This window comes from Sinocyclocheilus rhinocerous, unplaced genomic scaffold, assembly GCF_001515625.1.
Source record: "Sinocyclocheilus rhinocerous isolate Xijiao unplaced genomic scaffold, SAMN03320098_v1.1 scaffold798, whole genome shotgun sequence".
Classification (NCBI taxonomy): domain Eukaryota; kingdom Metazoa; phylum Chordata; class Actinopteri; order Cypriniformes; family Cyprinidae; genus Sinocyclocheilus; species Sinocyclocheilus rhinocerous.
This window is the reverse complement of record NW_015635037.1, coordinates 355,297-372,398: the sequence shown is the minus strand read 5'-3', so window position 1 is coordinate 372,398 and position 17,102 is coordinate 355,297. Positions and strand designations below refer to the sequence as shown.

At 38.3% G+C, this 17,102-nt stretch overlaps 3 protein-coding genes across 4 annotated transcripts in view; 2 read left to right on the top strand and 1 right to left on the bottom strand.

Moving 5' to 3' along the window:
- The window catches only part of LOC107746301 (emopamil-binding protein-like), a 2,183-nt gene extending 1,048 nt beyond the window's left edge, over window positions 1-1,135 (top strand). The window contains 2 exon segments of the mRNA XM_016560444.1: window positions 541-679; window positions 902-1,135. Coding sequence (XP_016415930.1) covers window positions 541-679; window positions 902-1,133 — 371 coding nt within the window. The 3' untranslated portion in view covers window positions 1,134-1,135.
- An 889-nt stretch (window positions 1,136-2,024) lies between these two features.
- Window positions 2,025-2,714, bottom strand: LOC107746302 (ADP-ribosylation factor-like protein 11). The gene has a single exon (XM_016560445.1). The coding sequence runs from the start codon at window positions 2,574-2,576 to the stop codon at window positions 2,046-2,048; it is 531 nt and encodes a 176-aa protein (XP_016415931.1). The 5' UTR covers window positions 2,577-2,714; the 3' UTR covers window positions 2,025-2,045.
- Window positions 2,715-5,334: 2,620 nt separating this feature from the next.
- On the top strand, window positions 5,335-15,707 carry LOC107746269 (RCC1 and BTB domain-containing protein 1-like). Of its 2 annotated transcripts, none has more exons than XM_016560401.1 (12): window positions 5,335-5,492; window positions 6,759-6,949; window positions 7,140-7,290; window positions 7,491-7,657; window positions 9,838-9,996; window positions 10,176-10,283; window positions 10,904-11,046; window positions 12,371-12,561; window positions 12,734-12,860; window positions 12,982-13,133; window positions 14,156-14,286; window positions 14,423-15,707. In XM_016560401.1, the coding sequence occupies exons 2-12, from the start codon at window positions 6,824-6,826 to the stop codon at window positions 14,561-14,563; spliced, it is 1,596 nt and encodes a 531-aa protein (XP_016415887.1). In that variant the 5' UTR covers window positions 5,335-5,492; window positions 6,759-6,823; the 3' UTR covers window positions 14,564-15,707. The 2 variants fall into 2 exon arrangements, with proteins under 2 accessions (XP_016415887.1, XP_016415886.1); XM_016560400.1 differs by having other exon boundaries at window positions 5,335-5,612.
- Window positions 15,708-17,102: the final 1,395 nt, after the last annotated feature.

Sequence of the window (17,102 nt, the reverse complement as noted above, 5' to 3'; positions counted from 1 at the left end):
TAGAGATTAGACTGTACAGAAATTGAAATCTACACGCTAATACACACTATACTCATAGTCACCAATGCCGATGTTGTTAACATTAATCATTTTAGAATAAAGTATAACAATAATAATAATTTGAACGGTTTGATGTGATATGAGCTAACTGATCTTTAGATTTAATCACCATTGGTAGCGCGATTTATTGTAATGCTTTTTTCCTCAGTTGGTCAGAACAAACGTGGCAGACTTGTTACTTACTTGTTCAGATGACAATATATGGTGAAAATTCTTATTTGGGTCATATATTCCAAGACATAGGCTAGAATCTGTGATTACTAAGTATAGGATTCACACCGGTGCAGTGACTGACTGCCACACATACTCCTCAAAACATTAGATTCATCCGCACTGGAGCCGTGCCAGAGTACAACCCACACAATGAAGATAATTCCACATGTAACTGCAATTCCAGGTTTTCAAACAGAGATGGCGACAAAGAGGAAAAACTTACGGACTGCAGCTTTAATATTTAATTAATATTAAAATACTCAACAGGGAAAGAATATGGCAAGGCAGATGAGCGCTGGTTGTACTCAGACCCGACAATAGTATCTCTGGAGCTTCTGACAGTGGTTTTAGATGGTTCTTTGGCTCTGCTTCTAGTCTACGCCATTATCAAAGACAAGCACTACAGGTAAATCAAGCAACAGATTTCAAAATAATACTGAAGAAAGATCTGTTCTAATGTAAATACAATCCATTTTAGATTCTGTCCACTTGCCAAACTCAATCCAGCTTTCATTTCCAATTCAAACTCCATCCCACAATCTGCAAATAAAATGATTATTAAGGGGTTCTTGACCTTTAACACCGTTTTATGCAATTGTGTGAATGTCTCACTTTTTTTCTGAACCAGGCACTTTGTTCAGATCACACTGTGTGTGTGTGAGTTGTAGGGGGACTGGATGACCTTCTGTCCAGACTGGCTAATCGGAAGCCCTAACCTGAACACCAGCAACTGGCTGTACCTGTGGGTCTACCTGGTGTTCTTCAATGGAATCTGGGTGGTGGTGCCTGGACTCCTCCTCTGGCAGTCATGGAGGGATTTAAGAAGAATTCATCAGTATCCAAAGAAAAATAACAGATAAAATCAGAGGAAGTCTGGTCGTTAGTAATCAACCATATCATTATCAGAGTTATAATTAGCCTTTCAAAGTGAACAGAATGAGATGTGGAGAGGATGTACTGCAGTTGATGTATTATACACATTTATTGCGTACACAGAATATTAGAGGAACAGTTGTTAAGGCGTATCTTTGCATAATTGCAGTGTTAAAGACACAAAGGATGTTCACACCAAATACTGACTCATAGCAACATACTATCTGCATTCCTGCCCTATGACACCTAAACAGTGAATCCTTATTTAGCTTTTTTACACTGATCTAGGATCAGTTTCCCACTAATCCCCCTTACCAAACTACCTTATCCAGACCAGTACGATAGAAAGCACAAATTGGTTCAATTCATGTTTCATCACACCTGTTTGCTTATTTTTGATGTAAATGTTTCAAACTAATGTAGTTAACCTAAATTGACAAATTGAACCTTATTGTAAAGTGTTACCTAAAACCGAAATTGCATTTAAAAGCATCTGATTTCTATGAATTTTCTTCAATAAAGTTTCCAATATCAAAATGTATGTATCACAGGATTCTCATCGAAATCACTTTTGGTTGCCAAATTAATCTTCACACGGCAACATGGCATTCATTTACAAAGGAAAAGATGTTTGCAGTAATTACAGTGCACATGCTAGAAGTACAGCACATGAAGACAAGTAAAACATAAACATAATATTTACAGCATATATAACAACAATGAACAAGTGCAGTAGTTCAATCAGTCAATTATTTCCCAACATTCTTGGTCTTAGTATGATAGTACCATGATCAAACCTCTTCATTTTGCTTGTTATTAAGTTCACGCTTAGATAAAAGGCGACTGTCAAGTTTGAACTAAATTCTTTGTATTCCCTACTCAGCTAGGTAGTATCTTGCTTATGCTTTATGCATTAGTTTAGCTATAGAGAGAAAGGCTTGTTGGAGACCCAGTCCCTTCAGGGCGCTGCAAGCTTGGATCTCCCACACCCGATCTGTGTAACTATCCAGCTCCATCAATGTAGACACCTCTCTAATAGTCAGAGAGTTTGGCAGATCTTTTTTGTTAGCCAGCACCATCAGGGGAACTCCTTTCAAATGCTCATGACTCAGAATCTTCTTCAGGGCTTTCTGAGCTTCTCCCATCCTGGCACGATCACTGCTGTCCAACACGAAAACCAGGACCTTACATCCCTCTAGGTAGTATTTCCAATTGGGCCTCATGGTTCCTTGTCCCCCAATATCCCACACGGACAGTGAGGTCTTCTTGTCCAGCTCTACAGTCGCAACATTGAAACCCACAGTAGGCGAGGTCTCCATCACCACACCACGCTGCTGTCTGTACAGCAAAGTAGACTTCCCAGCCGAATCCAAGCCCATGAGGAGAACCTGAGGAGTCTTTTTAAACCGTTTAGACTTAATGGCACCCATCCTGATGTGAGAGACGTGCTTCTGATTGAACTTACGGACTCTTGTTGTCTTTATCTCGGTAGGTGTGGACTGGTATCTGGCGGAATCCTTAATTTCACTCAGCGAATTATCTTTTTTTCCCCCGAGGGAAATCGTATGCAAAGCAGAAGCGACGCTTTGTGAATGGCTATATGTATCTGAAACTTTAGCTCAGGACTGACCGTGTGTTTCAGCTCGACTAGTTGATCCAGATTTTTAAACAGGTTTGTCAACTTTGTATGCGGGCCAACCTGCTCCGGGATCCCAGAAACTGAACTGTAAATAATGCAAACAATCCTGACGCTATGACTTGACAATATGTATAATATATGAAAGTTAATATTTTGAATATATTTGAATGTTTATTACTGCTAAGTTAAAACTTAGAAATATATAAATGTTTATTCTAAGATTTTACGTTGTATTCTACTGCTACGAGTGGCTATAGACCCTTTTAGGGCCGACGTCACAGTTACGTCACAGCGCAAGCTGGAGTGGAGGCAATACAAAGCAAAAACTGGAGGCGGCCAATTCAAACCAACGCAGATTCGGCTACATAAGGAGCTTAAAATATCATCTTGTTGTGACGTTGGGTGCCAGAATCGACGTAATATAGCCTCAAATTAGAAATTTTATCGCATACCTGCTGCCACTGCCAGACAAAAAAACCGACGACAGCTGTGGTTAAACGCGATAAAACAAGCAGGCTGGACAGAAACAATCGTCAAAAATGCTCGCGTTTGCAGCGCACACTTATCAGAAAAGGTTCAATAAAGTATTGTCAAAGGGTTAAAGGAGGGTTAAACCCTCCTCGCCCTAGGATGGTGCCAGTATGGGACTTGTCTATAGTCCTGAGAGCTCTCAAGAGCTCCCTCTTTGAGCCACTTCAAACAGCCGGCTTAAGGGTCATGACACTCAAAACTGCTCTGCTTTTGGCCCTGGCATCAGTCAAGCGAGTAGGGGACTTGCAAGCCCTGTCTGTCAGTGCTTCCTGTCTTGAGTTTGGACCCAACGACTGTAAAGTCATTCTTCAACTGCACAGCGGTTATGTACCGAAGGTGCTCTCAACTCCGTTTAGAGCCCAGGTCATTTCCCTTTTAGCCCTCCCTGGAACGGATGGCGAACAAAGTCCCAACTTGTTATGCCTTCTCCGGGCACTGCGAGTTTACATTAAGTGCTCAGAGTCTTTCAAACAATCAGAGCAGCTTTTTGTGTGCTTTGGAGGTCGCTCTAAAGGGCTGCCTGTCACAAAGCAAAGAAAATATCTCATTGGATAGTAGTTGCTATAGCTCTGGCTTATGCCTCAGCTGGCTTGCAATGCTCTTTAGGTGTGAGGGCCCATTCCACCAGAGGAATGGCCTCCTCTTGGGCCTGGTCCAGTGGAATCTCAATTGGGGAGATTTGTGCGGCTGCCAGCTGGTCGTCGCCGTCTACCTTTATTAGATTCTACAATTTGGACGTCGCTGCCCTGCAGGCGCGGGTCTTATCCACCTAATGCTTACCCCCCCCCCTTCCCCTCGGGTGGGGAGAGTTATCTCAAGTAGACCTCAGAACGTTCTCGGGTCTCTTTGTGGCTCAGGCTTATGGAGCCCTCACTGAGCGTTCCTTGGCTGAGCTCGCGGAGCAGGCTAAGTGCTGCATCTGCTTATAGAACGGCGCTACTGGATACGTTCCCCAAGCAGGCATCAAACGACGACGCAACGGGAGTTACCTTTCGATAGGGAAGGCTCCGGTTACTCACATAACCTTGGTTCCCTGAGATAAGGGAACGAGCGTTGCGTTACTGGCTGTGCTATAGTTGCACGCAAATCGATGGCTGTCGCTTCAGTTGTATGATTCTGATGTGATGGCGCTCCGAGCCGACTTATATAACGGTCAGCTCCGCTCCTTCTGGTGGGCTTGAGCGCCATTGGTTTGTGCAACTACACAAACGTTAACCAATCAGGCTTCAGTAATAGAGTAAACAGGAGTTTCCCCAAGCAGTCGTCAAACGACGACGCAACACTCGTTACCTTATCTCAGGGAACCGAGCGTTTTACATTGTACTAACATTTAAAAAAAATCCTGCATGTAGTCTAGTTACTCATGTAATTAATTTCTGTAGTTACATCTGTAATTACATTATCGACCCTTAACCCATTTTTAACCCTAACCTAAACCAATCCTAACTACTAATCATGCTATATAGTACATATAACTACTTTGCATGGCGCCGCAAATGGCAGCAAGGACGCTGAGCTCCGCGATTCTTCTATGAGGATGCTTACAGAAGTGGGGATAAAATCTTGTATAACCAGGCCGGGAACAGACTAACAAAGGAGATCAGAGTGGCAGAAGTCAAATTCCTTGTGTGTGTAAACATACTTGGTAATAAAGCTCTTCTTATTCTGATTCTGATTCTGATAATCCTGGCCTAACTTTAACCATATCCCACTTCAGTAGCAACAAAGGTGTTTTGCAATTCAACATCAAAAACAATGAGTAGGCCTACAATTTACCTGCCGTTTTTTTATATTTTTATAGTACATAGTAGTTAAACCCACCTAATATGAAGTGGGATAATAATAATAATAATAATAAATTTTTACATTACGGTTTAACAGATTTTTTTCCCTTCCTCCCTCTTTTATTTCTATTATTATTATTATTATTATTATCAACATGTGGCTTATTTTCGCGTGTATTTTGTCATCCTCATTTTGTGAAGTCCCGCCTCCTTTATCTCCAGCCTTCTGCTACAACCAATCCATGAAGTAGGGGCGACGTACAAGCAGCCTGTGATTGGACAGTTGAGCAGTCATTCATGGAGCCGTAGCAACAGTGATCAGGAAAAGATGGTGGCGGTAATGGATGCCAACCGCCGTTAAACATTAAGAAGAAGAAGTGATCAGGAAACAAGTGAGTTGGTTTTCTATCTGGCGTGAACGCGTTTCCGTGGTCATACTGCTGGCGCTACAGGCTCCTAGAGGGACTGGATAACTCGTTAACTGCATGGTCTCAAACTCCTGTAGTCACTAGGTAGGTTTTGTGGCGTTGTCTTGATGAAAACCGTTGTTTCTGTATTCTGAGTCTATCTCATGTCCTGATGCAGTAGCTGTCAGGCTAACTGAGCTTTGCTATTACACACAGTTACGCAAGCCTGCAAGAAGATACGTTTAAACCAACCCTGCTGATTTAGCGATTTATTTCGCATGCACATTACACACTAGCAGACAGTGCTTCTGTTTACTTTTTGGTTTTACTTTGGATTTTGCCACACGGTCGCGACTGGTCCCCGATCAGCTGTAAAAGTGACACAGATACAATAAAAGCTGTAACTAGTGAGTTTTAGCAGTTGGTCCGTTATAAAGAATTGCACCGAAGTGTTTCAGTGATAAAATAACAGACAAATAGGCTTTAGGTTCATCAGTTCAGTGCTGCTCCAAACAAAAAAGCCTTTTTGTATATTATGCAAGTGTGTTGTCGTGTAAATTATTGTGAGCTGTGGTATCATAGGGTATAATATCTTACCAAGTGCAGTGATCATCTGTCACCCTTGTTAGGGCAATTAATCCCAGCTTGATCTTGAAATAATAATTGAGCTGAGAAGCAAATCAGCATATCAGAATGATTTCTGAAGAATCGTGTGACACTGAAGACTGGAGTAATTATGCTGTAAATTCAGCTTTGTCATCACAGGAATACATTATATTTTAAAATATATTTAAGCAAAACTTTTTTTTAAATGGTAATATTATTTTAGGTAACACTTTGTTTTGATAGTCCACTTTGGACATTCTACTAACAGTAAGTAACTTTGCAACTACATGTCAACTAGCAGTCATTAGAGTATTAGTAGACTGTCTGCTTAATATCTTCTAACACTTTATTTTGATGGGTCCACAACATACAACATACTGATTATAAGAAACTTTGCAAGTATATGTCAACTTATTCTACTAGCCCTAAACCTAACAGTCTACTCGGAGAGTTATTTGACATGTAGTTGCAAAGTTACTTATAGTTCGTAGAATGTCCAAAGTGCACTATCAAAATAAAGTGTAACCTTATTTTAGAATATTACTGTTTTTAATGTATTTTGCATGAGAGACATCTTTTAAACACATTTAAAAATCGTAATTATTACATACTGTTGAGTAGTCGTGTATGTGTCTTGTTTCAAAGGCACGCACAGCAGGTATCTTCTCGTCTCCAAACCCCATCCCCTGCGCTTACAAAGGAGTGTTGCCATGGTGGATGTGAGTAAGTGGCCTCTCTTCACGCTCTTGAGTACACAGGAGCTCGCCTCCATACGACAGGCATGCATCTTTGGAGCATTTGCGAATGAGGCCATCTACATCACCCACGATGACGAAGTAAGCTGATCAAGAACCTGATAGTATCTTAAAATCAACTGAAAATCAAGTATCTGCTTTGTCTGTGTGGCTCTTGGTGGTGTAAGCTTACATGACCTGTTTTAGTAGTTTGTATCTTGCAGTTTGTATGAAGGTTCATGAAGGGCTTCTGTACCTTCATATGAAAATGAATCTGGATGTCCTGGCACAGGTGTACGTGTTGGGTTTGAACTGCAGTAATTGTCTGGGCACTGGAGACAGTCAGAGCACAATTGTTCCTAAAAAGCTGGACAGTCTGACTGGAAAGAAGCTGATCAGTTTGAGCTATGGCAGTGGCCCTCATGTTCTGCTGGCTACACAAGGTAAGTACAAGCTTAAATCTCTATATTCTATGTAAATTGAAAGTATTTTGTGGCTTCACCTCTAGTTAAAGTAGAGACATAATGTAAAATCACTTGCCTGTCTGGATACATTATAGATCTTCTATGTAAATGCTTAAATACAGTAATGGGTATGTATTTTTATACTACTGTCTTATTCAAAGCCCTTTTTCTACTTCCAGAGGGGGAGTTGTATGCATGGGGGCATAATGGATACAGTCAGTTGGGCAATGGGACGACCAATCAAGGTGTGTCTCCTATTTTGGTGACCACTAACCTGCAGAATAAGAGGGTGACTGAGGTGGCCTGTGGTTCTCACCACTCGTTGGCTCTGACCCATGAGGGTGAGGTGAGGCTTGGGAACTGTTTTTCCATCACACTTAATTGATGCATTGCATGAGTAGGGAGCCCATTTTTACCACATAAGAAAAAAAACTTTAGTAAATGCTTTGCTTTGTGGCATAATTATGGCATTTTTGTTATGTCAAATTATCTCATAATTTTGACTTTTCATCCCATCAATTTGACCTGTTATCTCATAAGCATGACTTAGAATCTCGTAAATGTTTGTAATAATTATGACCTCATATGCCGAATCATGCTTTGGTAAATGGTAATATTTTTTTCATATGTGATGGAAATGGGCTTCTATAAAATTAAATAAAACCACTTCTCATAAAGAACAAGACCATGGTCTTCTTTTTAATTAAATACTAATGGTTATATAGGCTAATTATGCATTCTTTATAGCAACTTGTTTACCATATTTATTCTTTCAAGCAGACATTTATTTTTATAAATACATTTAGATTAATCTTTAGGGCTACTAAAGTTTTTCAGTCAAGAGCTGTGCGTGATTTTCTGTCTTTCTGTTGTTGCTTGATTAACATCAATGACTCGTACACTAGCAACTAAATTAGGCTGCAATCCCTTTAAAACCGAATGCACAGCTGCAATGGATGCAATGTACTGATACACGTTCTCCCTGCTGTTTACGTTAACTTAAGACACAATCAACTGTGTTTACATGAATACTCATCAAAACGAACAATTCGACATCATTTTGTGTGTAATTCTCCGTTCATACGATGCGAAAGAGTACTCGCGCGCTGTGAGACGCGATTTATGTGTGTGTATGCTTCAGTGTCTGCGCTCAGAAAACCGGACCGAATTGAGTTCTCTCTTGCGTCGTCAGATTTATCCATATGTCTGCTCTTCTCTTACTCCCACATACTGACATTTTTGAGCAGCAAGTGAATGTTAGCTTATGTCCCGCCAGTTCATATGTACGCATCTTACCTCCGAACCACGCAGCAGATTCGTTCTGAATGAATCTCTTCCCAAATCGTCCCTCCCTAACATTTTCGTCTCGTTTTTATTCGTTGACGAAAATGTCAATAGATTTACGTTATATAAAATATATAAAATGCTAAAATATATAAAAGGTGCTGAAAGATCATAGGTAAAAGAAACGATGTGTGTTTTAATGTGTTCTAAAAGAACATTTCCACAGGTAACAGGAGACACATCAGTGCATGCAGTATTAGTCTGATTGAGGTAATAATACTAAACAAAACTCAAGGGTTGTGAAAGTTTTTGATAGTTAGGCCAGGAGTAGGGCATTTAAAAATCTTAAAAGATGGCATAGAATCAAACTACTGAATTGTCCAGATCTTCAGCTGCTAGACTAGCAATGCCATTGTTGGTGAACTTGCTTTACAATAAGACAAAGAAAAAGGGACAGCACAGAAACCCTATTAAACTTTATCACATGATCTCTTTTTTAAAGAAGTATTTCTTAGAGATGTCCTCTTTTATTTGGGGTATGAGACTTGTAGGCTTTAGTGGACCACAGACTGATTTAGCTGTGTTTCTCACATTTAGGTTAATTTAAAACATTGCCTGTTGGTCAAAATACCCAGATCAACCTATTGATGCACAGATATGTCCATTAATTAGGGTCAAAATATTGAGATACTGCGAATCTGATGGCATGGACTAATCAGACAGTTTCAGAATATAGTTTCTATGTTAACATTGCTCCGTGTCACATGCTAATCCCATAATCCAAGCAAAATCCTTCCTGTTTCTTTTGCATATAACAATTTCCCTTTTATCAGTCTCTTTAGAAACACTCCAGTAGTAGGTTAAATATGTAGGTTACATTTTAAAGGGTATTAGGTGGATTTTGCTTTGACAAAACCCTCCTCTCTATCCTCATCTGTTTAGCAAGTATAGTTAGCCGCTTAGCCTCATCATGCTCGCTGTAATAAGGAGCGTGTGACCTTTTTTGCTAAGCTGTGAGGGCTTTTGTTCTCTCTGTGACTACCAAGATCAGCTTGGGTGTAACACTCTGTTTGTCTTTGTCTGATTGAGCTTCATTAAATGTGCTAGCTGTGTAGTGCAAGTTTATTTTTATAGCTCACACAAAAACATTCGTAGACATCCAGTCAGTTGTTTTTATAAATTACTATTTTTATCCTAACGTTCCTGCTAATTAACTTAGTTGCTAATTGTATGTCACCCTAGGTGTTTGCATGGGGCTATAACAACTGTGGTCAGGTGGGTTCAGGGTCCACCGCCAACCAGCCAACGCCTCGCAAGGTGTCCAACTCTCTGCAGAATAAAGTGATGGTCAGTATAGCTTGTGGACAGACTTCATCCATGGCTGTGGCGGATAATGGCGAGGTAAGGGATGAAATTAATCATTTATATCCTTCGTTTTTATGGAAATATGCAACATGCTATGTAAAAGTGCTATGTGTTGACTATTGACTGTTTAGCACGCAAGTCGTCTTACTGTATTTCTCACTGTAGCTGAGTTGCGTGTTTGTTAGTGGTGAAATGTGTGTGTGTGTGTGTTTCAGGTTTATGGCTGGGGTTACAATGGTAACGGCCAGCTAGGGTTAGGCAACAATGGGAACCAGCTGACACCGTGTCGTTTGATTGCACTACAAGGCCTCTGTGTGCTGCAGGTACGAAACACAAGATCTGCCATGTTCTCAGATAGATTGTTAGCTGTACATGTAACATACTAATATACACTACCGTTCAAAAGTTTGAGGTCAGTAAGATTATTATTTGAAAGAAAGTAATACTTATATTTAGCAATAATTCAAAAGCAATTGATCAAAAAAGATTTCTATTTCAAATGAATGCTGTTCTTCAAATTAACTGTTCATCAAAGAATCCTGGAAATTATTATACAGCACAACTGTCTTTAACACAGATAATAATAAGAAATGTTTATTGGACACCAAATCAGCATATTAGAATGATCTCCGAAGGATCATGTGACCGGAATATGTTTTTCATTTTCATTTGTAATATTATTTAACAATAGTACTGTTTTTACTGTATTGTAAATGAATGCAGTCTTTGTGAGCATAAGAGACTTCAAAAACATAAAAAAAATTGTACTGACCCCAAACCTTTGAACAGTAATGTATAAAAAAATAGCAACAAGAATTGACAACGAAGAAACAAGCAGTTTGTTTTTCCACACAACCCATGTGACCATGCAGATTTGAAAAAAATGTGAAAAAAAAGTGGTGGAAAAATGGTAAAAAATGTAAACCATGTCACTGTGTCACAGATTGCGTCAGGTTACGCTCATTCTCTAGCACTGACCGATGAGGGCCTACTGTATGCATGGGGGGCCAACACTTATGGCCAGCTGGGCACCGGCAACAAGAGCAACCAGCTCAGCCCTGTACAGGTCATGACTGAGAAAGAAAGGTAATGGGGTTTGGGAATATGTCTTTTCCTTTTTTATTACTTGCCTACTCATTCACTCACTGACTTTGTTCTAAAACAGTTGTTATTGTTAACTAAAAGTATTAAAAATTGCAATAAAGCTGATGAAAATATTAAGAATTGTTGCCTTGGCAAATAACTGAAATAAAATAAGTTTAATTTTCAGAAAGGCGGGGCATAGAGAAGAAACAATAATGTACAATATGTGGGAAATAATGCGTTTTTTTTTTTACTTAAACCGCATAAACACATTTCATTACACCAAATACACAAAATAATGTTCTTTTTAGCAACATCATATGACCCCTTTAAAATGACTAAAACTGAAAAATAAAATAAAGCTAAATATAAATATAAAGAAACTAATAAAAATGTCAAAAACACATTACAAAATTACTGAAACTTAAACTAAAATAAAGAAAAAACTGAACATATAAAAATAAAAGCTAATTCAAAATATTAATTAATTCTACAATGGTATATAAATAACACTGTTCCAAAAGCCACTGAACTGCCTTTTTATATTGTATAGTGTCCTAACCTTCAACATGCTAATGCAAACTCAAATTTGAAATCTTTTAAAATCAAGCTAACAAAGTGATACCCTTAAGCGCAAAAAATATCACTCAAAATATTGAGGAAAATAGTCATTTTTTTTAATCAGTACTTTTTGTGCTTGTCAATACTTGTACTTTAGCATATTTGTAATCGACATATCTCTTCTTTCATTTTGTGTGATTTTTGTTTTTTTTTTCCCCACTGATTCCTTACAAACAATTTATGAGATGCTGCCCTAGAAAATGGCCAAAATATGGAACATGAAATATAGAAAATCAAACCACCTTTGTTCCACAACTTGAAATGATGCTGTCTAGGTTGGCGGCTCAAAATAAGGAATGCATGATGTTGCCGTTTGCATTTTGTCAGTTCCATTGTTAGTGTGAATTGTTGCAACCCAGGGAGATTTTCTGTTGGTCTAGTGGAGCTCCCTGCAAGTCATCCTGTTTTGGGTGTAGTTTGAAGAGTAGCTCACTTGTACTAACTCTATAGGTCACTACAGTTATCTCTGCTATTATTAGATTGGTTTAAATTTGAGGAAATGTATAAAAACTGAAAAAATAAAATAAAATCAACAACTCTGTAATCTCTAATGGGCAGATAATATTTATATAAGGATCTGACTAATGTATCCCTCCCCTTCCCTTGGTCCTTTCCCGTTTGTGCCCTCTCCTCCTGCATGTTTCCTTCCTCATGTCCCTGCTCCTCCACCTTGGCCTCCTCCATGTCTTCCTGCTATTTTGACCAGGATTGTGGAAATCGCCGCCTGTCACTCCACACACACCTCTGTGGCGAAGACCCAGAGCGGTCAGGTGTTCATGTGGGGGCAGTGCCGTGGACAGCCCATCGTGCTGCCACACCTCACACACTTCAGCAGCACAGACGACGTCTTCGCCTGCTTCGCCATGCCATCTGTGATGTGGCGGCTGCTTTCCATGGGTGAGTTTGTGCTGTTGTTTTGATGTTTAGTTCTCTTTTGCTGCTCTGTTGTTGCAATTTTAATGCAGTTGCTGTATTACTGCTGTTATTTAATGTGCATTACACAGAACTAAACTCTGCAGAAACTGATGCAGTCACTGGTCTTGCATAACGGTGCTGTATTTTTCATCAGAGCATGATGACTTCCTGACTGTGGCCCAGTCTCTTAAAAAAGAGTTTGACAATCCTGAGACCTCGGACCTCAAATTCAGCGTTGACGGGAAGTACATCCATGTCCATAAAGCTGTTCTCAAAATCAGGTGATGACCTCACTCCAGTTTCATCATTAATAATTTGTGCATTAAAGAGCTTAATGCTCACTTGGTTACTGCTAATTACAAATTTCTCCTCTTTTAGTCATTTTCTGTGTCCTCTTTTCAGGTGTGAGCACTTCAGATCAATGTTTCAGTCACACTGGAATGAGGATATGAAGGAAGTGATTGAGATCGACCAGTTCTCGTACCCGGTGTACCGCTCTTTTCTGGAGTTCCTCTACACTGACAGTGTGGATCTTCCTCCTGAAGACGCCATTGGTGGGTTCATTTTGAGACATAGTTTTACAGAAAAATATTCCAGCAAACTTATAGATGAGTATAAGAAACCAGTTAAAATGGACCAAAACTACACCAAGTAGAAAAAAAACTATGACTTTTACCTAGCTTTAAAATGGACTTCTATCTGATTTTTGTTGCCAGGTTGCAGTTAATTTTCCATTCACACTATTGTTTTTTGGACTACATGTCTATAAAATAATTTATAAAGTAAAATATTATTTATTCATATTATTCTTATAATAATAATAAGAAAAAGAATAATAAGCTATAAATCATTATTATTATTACTATTATTTACAATAATATTATAATTTGTATTTACAACAACAATAATAATAGTAATACATTAGTAATAATTTGTTGTAGTTATTATTAAAAATAGAATATTTATTATTTACATTAACAACAATAATAACAATACACCAATAATGGTTAGTTATTATTATTTACAGTAACATAATTTTTTACAACAATAATGATACAACAGTAAAGATCAGTTATTGTTGTTATTAGTAACAATAGAATAGTTATTATTTACAATCATAACAATACGTTAATAATGGCTTATATTAATTTTATAACAATAACAATACATTGAAAATGATTAGTTATTATTTACAGTAACATTATTTTTTTACAATAACAATAATACACAAATAATGATTAGTTATTATTGTTGTTATTATTTGCAATGATATAATTATTATTTACAATAACAATAATAATAGAACATCAATAATGATGATTTGTTGTTATTACTATTGTTATTATTTACGGTACTATAATTTAAAAATGTTAATTTAACCAAATTTAGTATTGTATGCTTCTGTGTTTTAGTTATTTGTATGTGTTTTGTAATCTATAACAACAAAAACATTTGGAATTGTAAACACTAAGTTAGCCATTACAAAGCGTGTTATAAACCAAAAGAAAATTCAAGATGGTCAGAACATTTTTGTTGTACCCATCAAAAAATGAATGGATTTGGATGTCTCTCACAGGGTTACTGGACCTGGCAACCTCATACTGTGAAAACAGGCTGAAGAAGTTGTGCCAGCATATCATAAAGAGAGGAATCACGGTGGAGAACGCTTTCTCTCTGCTGTCTGCTGCCATCAGATATGATGCTGAGGTAACTCTAAACCACCCTGGAGGCCTGGCTTACCAGAGCACTTAAGCAGGCACCTGTTTACCCGATAATATTGATTGTTCTTGCTCACTTGTTCAGTCACTCATAAATGCACGTTCATGCTTTCTTCCATGTGAAGGATCTAGAGGAGTTCTGTTTTAAATTCTGTGTGAACCACTTGACTGAGGTCACACAGACAGCTGCGTTCTGGCAGATCGACGGCAACATGCTGAAGGAGTTTATCTGCAGAGCCAGCCACTGTGGAGCCTTCAAAAACTGACTCTGACGGCCACCAGATACACACACACACACACACACACACACACACACACACGCTCGGTGTATTAGTCAAGGAACCCATCTGTTACTGCAGCCAGTCCTCCTCACAGCTAGTGGGCGCTGTGACACCAGACAGTCATTAACGCACAGCGCCCCCTGTTGAGCAGGAGAGGAACTCTTTCATAATAGATAACATTCATGAAGAAGGGTCAATGTCTGTCTCATGCACAACCATTTCGTACTCATCTGTTGCCGGAGATAGTCAGCCAGACGGGACATTCCCATTCATGTTTTAGACATATTGCCTTGTGCTAATAACAATTTCTAGTGCTGCAGATGGGAAGAGTGTTGTAATAAAATAGAAGTGAGTTTGGGCCAAACAGAGGCATAATTTAACTGTATTACTTAAACATGCACCACTGAAAAGCAGACAAAGAGACTAGTTCAATCTTTTTGTTTGTCCCTTACGCTTTATTGCATGGGTAATATTGAATAGAGGTCACTAATTAGATTTTTTTTTTCTTGCAGTGATGCTGTGCATTACAAGTTGCTCTGTTTTTATTGTATTGTATTGGCTGGGATCTGTTAATGTGCATTCTATTGGATACAGTCAGCAGACCTTATTGATGTGGCCCCTTATGTTGTTGAATTATTTTTGTTTAAATGTTATTGACCAAAAGAATTTCTACTATCTGATGTTTTAGTTTTTTGCTTGATTTGAGTCTTAAAATGTAGGCCTTTTTTACAGATTAGGAGGACCACTGTCAGTTATCGCTTAGTTCAGGATCTGCTGCTGCTGTTGCATTTAACCAGTCTGATGTTTAAGTTTGCTCAAATATAGAGTATTATAGTTGCACTAGTTGTTTCCTGTGCAGGAGCTGCTCATATAAGATCACTAGAGGGTGTATATGAATTTTTACAGTTGCACCTTTTTAATAGGTGTCAAACACTTAATAATACTAATGCCTATGGTAAGTTTTTTTTGTTACATATTAACCAACTGTATTTGTTTTTCACATGTATATACTGTACAGTTTTTGCATTAGTTTTGTAAATTAATCTGTGCACATTGTGTGCCACAGTTTCTCTTGTAAGATAAAAAAAACAAGATATTATAAAGATAAATAAAGCTTTTCTAATAGGTTGCATTGGGTATTTTTTAATTAAATGTTGTAAAAATGTATGCCAATATGCCAGCATATTTATATTTTTAATATGTATCCGAATCGTGAATGAAATTTCATTACGCCTTTACTTAATTACAATTTTCATATTAGAATTATAAATTTAATATAATAATTTTAATTATTTCATTTATTTTACATTATTTAATCATTTTATTAATTATTCCTTTGATCATTAGCATTAATTCTTAATAAATGCTACTCATTAACTTTCCTGAAATTCATCCTGTTGTTTAATTTGTCTTTAAATGAAACTAATGTTAATTATCGGAATTGTTAAATCCTTGTTTCGGGTAAAGAAGACAGCAGTGATTGTGAAGTCATTCTATGATGTGAGTAAATGTCCAGAAATGATGTAGACACACCCACCTAATTCACAGGTTTGGCTATTTCAGCTACACCCATTAGCCTAAACATTGAAATTATTAAAAATTCATGCAATCTTCTTCGACAAATATTTTAAATAGAATGGAGTGTACAGTGGCTCAGTGTGCCACTGCTATGTCATCAGTGAAGTAGATTAGTGAGTCTATTGTGGAAGAATTTGACTGGTCTGCCCAGATCTGAAGACTGTTGTGAGTCAGACCCCAGTCTTCCAACACCACTGATGCTCCTGTGACTGCATGAGAGAAAATCCCTGCATCCATGATCCAGTATCTTGTAAGCTGCTAGAGAAGATCAGTTGTCTATTAATGCTAATGAATGTAAAATGTCCATCGGGCGGTTCCGGGTGTGGTGGTGTTTGGCTCTCCGCATGCTTTTCGTCTGTATGCTGTAATTAAATCAGATTTCTGGGGAATCGAAACAGGCGTGCCTTTAAGGGTGCTTTCACACCTGTAGATCGATTGCTTTGTTCCGAAACCGGGATTCAAATTATTACAATGTTGCTTTTATTCTTGGTGCGGTTCGCTTTCACATGGCAAAGTTTCTTAACAGACCAAATTTGTTAAAGGGGTCATATGATGCTGCTAAAAAGAACATTATTTTGTGTATTTGGTGTAATGAAATGTGTTTATGCGGTTTAAAGTTAAAAAAACGCATTATTTTCCACATACTGTACATTATTGTTTCTCCTCTATGCCCCGCCTTTTTGAAACGCGTCGATTTTTACAAAGCTCATCGGTCTGAAAAAGCGAGGTGAGCTGTGATTGGCCAGCTATTCAGTGCATTGTGATTGGCCGAATACCTCAAGCGTGAGACGGAAATGTTACACCCCTCACCATACTGTTGATGCCGTCTCCCGGAGCGACAAGACAAAAAACATGAAAACCCATTATAAACGAGGCATTCGTTGCGTCGTGGGGACATAATTATGGATTATAATGACTTATACTGTATTTTTACGCGTTGCGTTGC